The 12,505-nt window shown below is 38.9% G+C and overlaps 1 protein-coding gene across 5 annotated transcripts in view; it reads left to right on the top strand.

The window, feature by feature from the left end:
• Positions 1–11,778, top strand: part of ASCC1 (activating signal cointegrator 1 complex subunit 1) — a 115,237-nt gene extending 103,459 nt beyond the window's left edge. For all 5 annotated transcript variants that reach the window (XM_068547769.1, XM_068547771.1, XM_068547768.1 and 2 more), the window contains exons 10-11: positions 9,755–9,914; positions 10,998–11,778. In XM_068547769.1, the coding sequence (XP_068403870.1) occupies positions 9,755–9,871 (117 nt within the window). In that variant the 3' untranslated portion in view covers positions 9,872–9,914; positions 10,998–11,778. The remainder of the gene's footprint in view (positions 1–9,754; positions 9,915–10,997) is intronic.
• The last annotated feature ends 727 nt before the right edge of the window (positions 11,779–12,505 follow it).

Below are 12,505 nucleotides of genomic sequence, written 5' to 3'. Positions count from 1 at the left end.
AGTCTAGTTTGCCCTAAGAACTGTTTTGATCTCTCTCTTCAATAGAAAAGAAGTTTCTACCTTTGGTTTCCAGGTGAAGTTGGGTATGTTTGTGTATGTGTAGAGGGACATGGCTTACCTTAGTGTGAATAGGCTCCATTGTGTTCTTTTGTGATGATTTAGAAAGAATCAGTGTGAGTGCAGCCTGTATGAATATTTTTCAAGTAGATGGAAGGTGTTTTTGACCTGATGTGTTGGATCACCATTTTCCTTCTTGTCTCTTCACATCTCTCGTATTTGCTCTCTTCAAGAGTAATCTTGCACGTAGCCAGAAGAAAAATGCAAGGTACGGGAAGGCTTGAGAATTTGAATTGCCTGGTACCTTGGCAGAAACTCAGAATCATTTTTTTAGGTTTGGGGAATTTTAACAAACAAAACTTACCTGTGGGAAAAGAAAAAACTTACTTGTGATCCTAATTCTAAGTGACGTTGGCAATATGACATATGAAGAGCTGTGATAGTTTTCAAATCTATTACATTTTTAGTCTGTTGTCCATATCTTTCTGTTTACTACCTAAAGTCTTATCATTCTTGTACCTGGAGGTACAATTTCGTGAAGAATGCTTCTGAAATATACCATTATTTGTTCTGTTGTTTTTCAATTAGAATCTTCCAAGGACTGTGATTATAGTTTTTTCACATTACTTGTTTGTCTTTCTTGGCCACAAAACCAAGTGGACGCTTCCTTTGCTGTCTGATTGCATATGCATAGCCCAAGGATGGGACGTCTTCCCCACTTGGCATTCTTTGGTACAGATTTGTTATTCAGATTGTGAGACAAATGCACACTGCCATGTGGACATGGCCTTCTACTGGCCTGTGTTCTAGGCCTGGTCCCAGGAACTCTTAAATTTATATCACAATGTTAGTGGTTCTAGCCTGTCTCTGTTTCTTATCTTTTAAATGGGGATAATAATGCTGAGCTCTGGTTTATGTCACAGTGATTTTTTGAAGGGTTAATGAGCTGGGCTTTGTGAGATACTTTTTAGATCCTTAGATGAAAGGTGTTATTTAGCCTCAGCAAGGCTTCCTGTGGGAGTGCCTTCCAAAGAGCTCAAAGTGCTTGTCAGACTGTCTTCTATTCATCCGCATACCATCCCTGGTAGGGAGGTAGGTGGGGGAGCATTATTATTAAGTACAAAATAGTGTTATTACTGATACTTTTATCTGTAAACAGGAGGTAATTGTGAGAAATAGAAGTTGGTAAAACAGATTATAGAAGAAAAACACTGGGAAAACTTCAGAGTAGTGTGCGTTTGCCATTCCTGTTTACTTTAGGTTTCAGAAATCTAATTGCCATACATGAAAACAATAGAAATCATCCCTTCTTGGGGGAGAAACAGGACCCGTTGCATCCTTCTAAATCCTTGCATTAATTGAACACCAGTACTTACTTTCATTTGTACCAGATTATGTACTAAGGGTTAGTTTAACTTGCACATACCAGGAATGACTATAAATTTCATAGGACTTAACATTTTTTAAAAATTGTGTAAGGACTTCCCTGGTGGTGCAGTGGTTAAGAATCTGCCTACCGATGCAGGGTATATGGGTTCGATCCCTGGTCCGGGAAGATCCAACATGCTACGGAGCAACTAAGCGCGTGCGCCACAGCTACTGAGCCTGCGCTGTATGGTCCGGGAAGATCCAACATGCTACGGAGCAACTAAGCGCGTGCGCCACAGCTACTGAGCCTGCGCTCTATAGCCCGTGAGCCACAACTACTGAAGCCCACGCGCCTAGAGCCCGTGCTCCACAAGAAGAGAAGCCACCGCGATGAGAAGCCCGTGCACCGCAACGAAGAGTAGCCCCTGCTCACTGCAACTAGAGAAAGCCTGCGCACGGCAATGAAGACCCAGCGCAGCCAAAAATAAATAAATTAAAAAAAAAAACTATAGTTGATTTATAATATATTAGTTTCAGGTGTACAGCAGTGATTCAGTATTTTTATAGATTATGCTCCATTTAAAGTTATTTTAGGACTTCCCTGGTGGTCCAGTGGTTGAGACTCCGTGCTTACACTGCAGGAGGTGTGGGTTTGATCCCTGGTGGGGGAACTAAGATCCCGCATGCCACATGGTACGGCCAAAAAAAAAAAAAAAAGTTATTTCAAAGTAATGGCTGTAATTCCCTATGCTGTACAGTATATCCTTGTTGCTTATCTATTTCATACATAGTATTTTGTGTCTCTTAATCTCATACCCCTGTCTTGCCCCTCCCCCCTTCCCTCTCCTCACTGGTGTCCACTAGTTTGTTTTCTATATCTGTGAGTCTGTTTCTGTTTTGCTATATACATTCATTTCTTATTTTTTAGATTTTACATATAAGTAATAACATATAGTATTTGTCTTTCTGTCTGACTTATTTAACTAAGCATAATACTCTCTAGGTCCATCCACATTGTTGCAAATGACAGAATTTCATTCTTTTTTTATGGCACAGTAATATTCCTGTATATACCACACACACACACACACACACACACACACACACACACACACACACACACACACACACACAAATATATGTATATACCACATCTTCTTTATTCATTCATCTGCTGATGGGTACCGAGTTTGCTTCCATATCTTGGCTATGATGTAATAGTGCTGCTATGAACATTAAGGTACGTGTATCTTTCTGAATTAGTGTTTTTAAATTTTGGGGGGATATATACCCAGGAGTGGAATGGCTGGATCATATGGTAACTCTATTTTAGTTTTATAGGGAACCTCCATACTGTTTTCCATAGTGGCTGTACCAGTTTACCAGGGGGGTTCCCTTGTAGGGGGGGTCCCTTGTAGGGGGGTTCCCTTTTCTCCACATCCTCACCAACATTTGTTATTTGTAGACTTTTTGATGATAGCCATTCTGACAAGTGTGAGGTGTTATCTCATTGTTGTTTTGATTTGCATTTGCCTGATAATTAACGTTGTTGAACATCTTTTCATGTGCCTTTTAGCCATCTGTATGTCTTTGGAAAAATATCTATTCAGGTCTTCTGCCCATTTTTTAATTGGGTTGTTTTTTTGTTATTGAATTGTATGAGCTGTTTGTATATTTTGGCTATTAACCCCTTGTCAGCCATATCATTTGCAAATATTTTCTCCCATTCATTAGGTTGTCTTTTCATTTTGTCACTGGCTTCCTTTGCTGTGCAGAAGCTCTTAAATTTAATTAGATCCCATTCGTTCATTTTTGCTTTTATTTCTTTTGCCAGGACTTACATATTTTGAATCTCCATTTTAGACTTCAAAACTGAATTTCCTCTTTTTGAAGTCAAATCAGATAGCAAATAGTTCACTGAGGCCACCCAGCACAAGAAATAGATTTTCTTAAAGGAGAGATCTTTGAAGAGAGTGACCACTACTTTGTCTAAGATTGAAGAAAGAGAGCGAGCCTCATTTGGGAAGCCCAATGGACAGGGATCCCCAACATGTCTGTCATTATGCTGTTGAGGATTGGCCATTCATTCAGTTTTGTAACTTGAGGTCACAGATATTAGGAGGTTCCTCTTTACTCTCCTCCCCACCTGTCGCTGAGATTTTGAGGCTCATCTTTGCAGCCTAGTCACGTGTGGAATTATTTCTGGTCTTTGTTGGTTGTGTCATAGAGCCTGAGAGGAAGGAGTAGAAGGTCTGAAATGAATGCAAGGGAAGATGACCACAGTTAGCCCTTAAATCTTGCTATTTGTTTTCTTTCAGTGTATACCACTACACTACCAGAAATCAATAATTTCTTCTGTGTTCTCCCTAGGAAACAAACATGTACAGACTAAAAATGGTAGGCTTCACAGATCATGTGAGCAAGGGACAGCAGGATGGTTAGATCTTTGTCTTGAGATTCTGTCAGGGAAGCTTTGGTTCTGACCAAAAACCTTTCATCTTGGTGGTCCACATTTGTCTCTTTACTTGGTAATAGGAAAACTTTGTTTAATTTTCTGAAGATAACTGTGAGTAGTCAATAAAGGATAGCAGCTGTATGCTTAACAGTTTTCAAATGTCATACTTACACTTACTTGGGTTTTAAATTTTCTTAAATTGTCCAAATCAGTACTTATTACTTACAAGTGATATCACAAATATTGGCAGTCTTAAATTCTATGTTTATTTTCTTATCAAATATTTGTAGTTTTGTGCAGCTGTTCATTGTTTTGTTCCTTTACGACAGGCTTTAAAAAATGCTGGCTTCCAACACAACAGGGCTCTGTGTGTGCGTCAGAGAGAAATGTTTTCAGAAAGAAAAAGGTTTAGGTTTCAAAATCCCCAAGGAATTGTTATAAAACAACAGTGAGGGGAAAAAACTCAATATGATTTAAATACTTTGCCATGATTCTTTTTTAATTTAAATATTTCCTGTTAGGTCTTTTATTTTCTAAACAATAGACCACTTTGCTCTTCTTGAACTACTTTAGCCTATAAAAAGCAACCACGTTTCTTTTTTCTTTTTTTAAACTTGTAGTTTAAGCTTTTTCCTCTTCTCCATGCAGGTACCTAATTAAATGGAGCCATTTAGTTGATTTGTGCTTATTTTCATCCAGAATTCAATTAAAATTCTTCTAGCTGAACTAGAGCCATCTGATTCTTAAATGAGGTCCAGGATAAGAGGTGGCAACGAAAGTAGGAATAACAAGGAAAAAATATGTTCATTTCAGTCTTTGGGAGTTTTGTGAGTCAAGCTTGATCTCTGTGGTTTAACAGGGCCAGGTTTTAAGGGGCGTCACCCACAAGGAGAGGCTGTAGAGTACAGAGGTTAAAGAGTTCAGACTTAGAGTTAGGCTACCTGGGTTTGAATCTTTTTTTCTTTTTTTAATTGAAGTATAGTTGATGTACAGTCTTGTGTTAGTTTCCGGTGTACAACAAAGTGATTCAGTTACACATACATATATATCTTTTTTTTTTCAGATTCTTTTCTCATGTAGGTTATCACACAATATCGAGTGTAGTTCCCTGTGCTATACAGTAGGTCCTTGTTGGCTATCTATTTTGTGTATAATAGTGTATATATGTTAATCCCAAACTCCTAATTTACCCCTCCCCCTCCCTTTCCCCTTTGGTAACCATAAATTTGTTTTCTATGTCTGTGGGTCTGTTTCTGTTTTGTATATAAGTTCTGGGTTTGAATCTTAATTTCCTTTTTTTTTTTTCTTTTCCAGCTTTATGAATGTCAATTTTCCACTGTTTACTTGCTGTGTATTCTTGGGCAAGTTACTTTAGCCTTTTAAATTTCAGGTTCAACCCTAAAATGGGGGTTAATAATAGTATCTGCTTCTTGGGGTTGTGAGGAGGCAGTCAGATCATCACATAGAGCCCGAAGTATAATGCCTGGCATGCATGCTTGCTCAGTAAACTTTAGCTCTTATGATTTTACTTCATTAGTGTTGTTGTCAACATATATATTTGTTGTTCACCTTGATTTTTTAATATATAACAATATTGGCATTAGGTGACTTTGTTTTAAAAATCTGTTATGATATATTTGAGTTTATAAAAATTTAAATTGACATGGTAAAAATCACCATAAGTAAAGTGAAAAGACAAATGACAAATTGAGGGAAAATATATTTGCAGCTCATCACACAAAGAGTTCATTTCCCTAATACATAGAGAACTACTACTCAATTAAAAAAATAGACAGTTGTAAAGTTTTTATGGTGATGTGCTTCCACTTAACTGTGCTACAATTTCATGTCTTTAATATATATTCTCGGGGCTTCCCTGGTGGCGCAGTGGTTGAGAATCTGCCTCCTAATGCAGGGGACACAGGTTTGATCCCTGATCTGGGAAGATCTCACATGCCGCGGAGCAACTAAGCCCGTGAGCCACAACTACTGAGCCTGCGCATCTGGAGCCTGTGCTCCGCAACAAGAGAGGCCATGATAGTGAAAGGCCCTCGCACCGCGATGAAGAGTGGCCCCCGCTTGCCACAACTGGAGAAAGCCCTCGCACAGAAACGAAGACCCAACACAGCCAAAAATAAATAAATAAATAAATAAATTTATATTAAAAAAAAAATATATATATATATATATATATATATATTCTCAGAGCATATCAGGCAAACCCTTGGTTGGAGAAGGGCTTGAGACACACAGCTAAAGACACAGAATGAGTGTGTAAACAGATCTGAATTTTTTTTGTTTTTCCCCATAAAATAGCTCCCGCTCAAATGTTCTGTCGCTATCAGTGGTACCCTCACATATCCCTTTACCCTGTCATCCATGACTTTTCTCATCTTCTTTTTGTATCTCCTTCCTCTCATCCAGAAAATCACAGAGTCTGTTCTGTGTTTCATTCATAGTGATTCACATCTGCTCCAATCTTTCCAGGCCCACTACTACTATTTTTAGTCAGTAGGCACTCAGTATCTCACAGTTTAACTGCTACCCTGGTCTCCTTTTCTTTCTTCTCTTGTTCCTTTCTCCAGTCAGCACAATCAATATGCCACACCCAGATTAATTTCCCTTGGTTTTCATCTTGGGCCACCAGCTTACTCAGAAGCCTTCAGGTTCCCCACCGTCTAGAATGAAGTCTAACTTCTGAACCTGACCCTCAGGGCCCCCCTTAATCTGATTTTCCTTCCTTATGTCTCTAGCCTTAGTCTTCTCACTGCTTCTTTTTAGGAACCCTCCATTGCATCTAACCTGGTCTACTTGACCGTCCATACCCATTTCTGCCTTCATTCTGCCCTCCCTCCTCCTCTTCACTAAGTCTTAGACTTGCTACAAGGCCCAGCTCAGTTTCTGACTCTTCCAGATGGCTTTTCTAGATGCCCCAGCCCTCTACATCCATTGTTTTCTTACCTCCCGCTGCATTTATTAATTGCCTATACCTCTTCTCCCACACTTAACCGTTGCCACCTATACTGTTTTAGGTAAACTTTAATTGAATACATAATACAGTAACTTTTCACAAGGTGAACACACCCATGTCATCAACATGCCTCTCTTCTGACACATACCCCATCTCCCTAACCAGATGGCAGTTGCCTGGGGGACAACACCACATCATATGCCTCTTTACATGAAAATGCACAATATCAGGTGCTCTCTGACATTCTAGATCAGAAATTTGAGCTAAGACTAGGCTTTGACAAATAAGAAACACATGGAAATTTAAAGGAATATGTGAAATTTCCATTACTAATAACTATAAATTCTTTCTTCACAAGTAGTTACAGTTGAGGTTGCATTAGAGGTAATACCATTGGGTAAGTCTTGTTCAAGGATTCCTAGGTGGTGATCTATAAATGAGATTTTTATATCCATCTAAACAAGGCCATGTTATAGTTTTCTCTTTTCCTACGTGAAGTACACAGACATCTCCAACATTCGATTTTGTTGTCATTTTATCCAACAGATGCTTATTGATCATATGCATAGATACAGTCACAGCATATAGTGGGATTCAGCTTTGAAGAACATAAAAGATCTTTCTTCTGTAGAGCTTATATTTTAACGAGTCACCAGAAATAATTGGCAGAACTAAAAGAGAAGCTTAAGACTAAAGATAAAACAATGACTAAACAATAAAATAACTATGAAAAATTGTTACTAAATCGTCATAAACAGAGAGAGAGAACAAGAACATGGGGACAAGAAAGGCTAAAATGAAGCTTGGCCTTGCACTAGGGACTTTGGATAAGAAATCCATTTGATTATGATGTTATCAAAAGGTGTGGAAGAAGATGGCAGCCTGTGAAGGTAGAATAAGGCCAGGTTAGGAAGAGCGGAGAGATGTTGTAAACATCATAGGAAATATTTACTTTTCAGTAGTGCTTTACAGTTTACAAGGAAGGTACTTCGACTTGTTCATCTTATTGAGTCTTTACCCATTATGATCTTGTACCATGGGTGGTGTCGTTTGTCCACAGCCACCGAGCTCACACGTGCCTGTCGTAAGTTTAGACTGACTTCAGTCTTTCCACCTGCTGCTCTTGCCTTAGAGGAGCATGAGAATTTGTGTTCAGTCTTCTCTTAATTTGTGTGATTACTGCATTGCGATCACATCCCAGCTAACTTCATTATCACCGTATTTACTCTTTGCTTCAAACTTAAAGCATGAGAAATCTCCCTGGCAAATCATGCCGTCTGGAGGTTATGAGTATTTAAAAGGCAAAGTGAAGTCAGAGGTAAGTACTTTCCAGCTCCTAGCTGTGGTGTCTCCATCACTTGGAAGCATAGGTACAAAGAGAAGAACCATGGACTGCTAATCCCTAAAAACTAACTTGTTGAAAGTATTATGAGTTCCCTTTTAGTTTTGTTTTGCCTTGTCTTTTATTGCCCCTTTGGTTATGTCTTCTTTGTACCTAGAAGGCTTCAGTTTGTAAAGCTGTAAATCTGTCAGTCTTGTTGGCGTGGCTTTCACTTCAGATTAACGTTCAGCAAAGGGATTAGCCGATAAACATTTCGGGCTGTATTTCTTTGCACAAAAGGGTGGATATGGTTTGAACAGGCTGCTGAAGCCAGGAAGAGAAGTTAATTGTGTAAATCAATGCAGGCAAGAGCTGATCACCTTTCTGAAAGACAAGACAATGAAGCACACAACCTCTAAATAGATCTTTGGGGTCAAGTTGATGTCATGTTGAAGAATCAGTATTTACTGGGCTTTATAAAGTTAGACTTTAAATGAACCCCGGGCATTTTGCTAGGCCATTAATTGCAGGAAGAGGAAAGGTGACAGTGACTGAAGTCCATGGCTATAGAGATACTATAAAAATAAGTGAAGAGACAAGACAGTCACTTGCTAATGTGCAAAGGTCTCAGCTTTAGGTTCTACTCAAGCATTGTTGGTTAACGTACTGAAAGGCTTTCTGAGGATCGTGCTGACATTTTAAGAAAGAGCAACTCTTTCATCCTAACAGAAGAAGGTCAGACCTTTACTCTTTGACACTCCTTATCTAAGCAGTGTGGCTTAATTTTCCTCGAATGAATTCTGATGTCATTTTGCATTCTGCCTTGTAACTGTACTAATTACAAGAGCAGGTCTTTCTCAGAGTGTGGCTCATCCCTCCCTCTGACAAAGTTGAAAGCTTTTTAAATAAAGAATTGTAGTAAAGAGCATTTACTTTAGGATGCTGGCTTGAATCCAAAGTCTAATGAAAGGTTTTTGATAAATATTATCATTTGTACTTGTTATATCATTCAATAGAAGTGTTCCTCTGGCTGTTTTGTGTGCGAAAGTGTTCTGTACTCCTTGCTGGGTTATCAGAATTATTTGTAGGGCAGGAACCTTATCTTCTGTTTATTTTAGTCAGTGTTTCTAATAAATGTTGTTGACGAGGTGGGGGAATATATTATATCAAATTTTATCCTGGCTGTAGCAAAACTAACATCCTGCATGGTCAGTAACTGAAAGTCATAGAAGCAGCTTTGTTAGGCCCTATGGATCAGGGTATGGCCCTAGGATGTTTGTTACGAGTTCCTGGTCATATCTGCTCAATAGATACATTTTGGAGTTGACTTCTCAGAGCTCTTTCTCTAGTGCATTTTGTCCGAGGAGGCTTTTCAATTAATCAACGAAGAGCTGCTGTTCTTTTCTCACTCCTGCTCCTATCCCTCCTCTCCAGGATCATTTTTCAGAATAAATACTGAAAAGAAAGCACAGGAGGTTTGTCGGGATTGTTGTGGTGTTTTTACAAGAGAATCTGATGTTCAATGTTTTCATCTATGATTTTCTTTGGATATTCACTCTGAGTTTTTATTCTTCCTTTTCAGCTATTTGAGAACTTCTGCTTTGGTACCCTAAAGCTCAATTCAATTCACATCTCTCAGAGGTTCACAGTGGACAGCTTTGGAAACTATGCCTCCTGTGGACAAATTGACTTCTCCTGAGGTGGATCTTGGGAAACACTGGAAATTAAACATCCTCACAAAGGTGCTGAGGGAAAGTATCATCATTTTAATTGCCAAGGAGGGATGTGGAAATTTGGGTGATAACTTTCCTGGGTGGTTCCCCAAGGATACCATGGTGTCTAATGGTGGTCCACAGTCATCGCACTGTCAGCGAGATGATTGTGAGCACAGGGAGAACATACGCCTGTAACCCTTAGCTTGTTCATCTTTCACAGGGTCTACCTGTCTTTCCAAAGCTCTTCTCTGAAAATGTACCTCTGAAGCCCAGTGGAGCTCAGATTTGCATTATTTCTTATATACCTACTGATTTTGCCTCAACCATTAAACTCTTATATTAATACTTTAAAAGAGAATTACAGATGTGTGATCTTATTAATCTCTCCACCTAGATAATATCTACAGATTCTAGAAGGTTTGTATTTTTTCCTTCCCCTTGTACTCTTTTAATCAATACCTGGAATTTGTTTTTTATTGTGGTAAAAAACACATAACCTAAAATTTACCATCTTAAGCCATTTTCAAATATACAGTTTGGTAGTGTTAGGTATATTCATACTGTTGTGAAATATCTCTAGAACTTCTTCGTCTTGCAAATCTGAAACTCTGTACCCATTTAAGCAACTCTTCTTCCCCCCCACCCCCCCAGGCCCCTGGCAACCACCATTCCACTTTCTCTTTCTATGGATTTGAATACTTGAGATACCTCATATAAGTGGAATCATACAGTATTTGTCTTTTTGTGACTGGCTTATTCTACTTAGCATAATGTCCTCAAGGTTCATCCATTTTGTAGCATGTGTCAGGACTTCCTTCCTTTTTAAGGCTGAGTAATATTCCATCGATGTATATACACTCATCCCTTGGTTTCCCTTGGTTTCAGTGCCTCCCTTGGTATCTGTGGATTCTCAAGTCCCTTATATAAAATGGCATAATATTTGCATATAACCTATGCATACCCTCCTGTATACTTTAAATCATCTCTAAGTTATTTATAATACCAAATACAATGTAAATGCCATGTAAATATTTGCCGGCACACAATAAATTCAAGTTTTCCTTTCTGTAACTTTCTGTAATTTTTTTTCTGAATATTTTTGGTCTGCAGTTGGTTGACTCCACGGATGTGGAACCCATGGATGTGGAGGGCCGACTGAACCACATTTTGTTCATCCAGTCTTCCGTCGATGGACACTTGGGTTCCTTCCACCTCTTGGCTATTGTGAATAATGCCCTATGAACATGGGTGTACAAATATCTGAGACCCTGCTTTCAATTCCTTTACTACTTAGAATTTAAACTTTAGCAAAATAACTGGTAAAGTTTTTACCTTTTACTTTGATCTGTCCTTTTTCTTCTGAAGTTGGTACCTTTTATATTTCTTAGATTCCTGTTCCTTCACCCTACCCTAACCCTCGCCTTCCCATGCCACTGATGGAGCTGCAGTATTGTACCTCTTTTCTGTTTACTTCTCAGGGCAGCAGCAATCAAAACAATGGTGATATCAGCAGGACTATGCAGAGTTCCCTGGGAGAGTGTCAGCCACAGGAGGCACTCACTCCTTCCTTGCTGCAGACCAGCAAAGGGAGGGAGCTCCCAGCACAGGTTTGCCCCACGCATCAGTCCTGCCACACTCTCTGCTGGGGAGCTCCAGCCTCACTGTTTCCTCTCATCTCTACCCCCTCACAGCCTTTCTCCCTCCATGGCCTCTCTCTTTCCTTCATTCCTTAGTCTTAATCTTGATTCTTACTTTCTATTTGAGAAGTATGATTCTGAATCCCGTGTGTTAATAAAGGCCACGACATGGTAAGGGCTGTATATAACACTCAGAGATTTGTTATCAATGTGACTGCACAGATCGTTTGTGAATAAATGAATTTCTAAAGTAACTGTGTTTTTCTTTTAGTATTATTATATACTTTCAGTTTGGCCCCCTTAGTCAGTGTGTGTTGGGATACATTGCTGCCATCACTTATTCACTAGCATAGCATATTTTTCATCCAGGAATTACATATTGGTGCCTGCAAGGTTGCTTTTTCCCCAGAAAGCTTTCTACTGGTAATATTCACTTTTTTATTTAAGTTGAGCTTTTACCTCACTCACCTCTGATTGTTAAATGGCATATGGGAATGAGTGCTCCCAGAGGTAGTACTGAATAGCAGAGTCGACTGAAATTCAGTGCCCACGTCTCTTCTTAGTCCCGTTTCTGTCTTACTGATTTCTTTCTGACAGCTGCCGTTGGGCAACCTTGACCAGGAAGTAAAGATGTCTTCTTTTGAGTATCAGAGGTATGACTTATGTTTTTAGGAAAAAAATTTTTATCTTTGGAGAATGTAACTTTATGTATCAAATGCTAAATTCTTAACAGAATTAGAAATTCTGTTATTTAGTATTTAGAGGTAACTATGCGTTTAAGGACTTATCATACTGTTAAGTAATTTTTCACAAGTTATTTGTCTTTTTCACTCTCATTCTCTCATGCTTGTAAAGTGGAGTTTTCCAGCAGCTATGTGATATGGTGACATCATCACTCTGATGGTTAATAGAGTGTGTGCTTATGTATTTTTGTTTGTTTTGTAAGTTTGTAGGTATTGGTAGAATTAGAAAAAAAAATTT

Source organism: Eschrichtius robustus, chromosome 7, assembly GCF_028021215.1.
Source record: "Eschrichtius robustus isolate mEscRob2 chromosome 7, mEscRob2.pri, whole genome shotgun sequence".
NCBI lineage: Eukaryota > Metazoa > Chordata > Mammalia > Artiodactyla > Eschrichtiidae > Eschrichtius > Eschrichtius robustus.
Note: the sequence above shows the minus strand (reverse complement) of the source record. Positions and strands in the feature narration are given on the sequence as shown.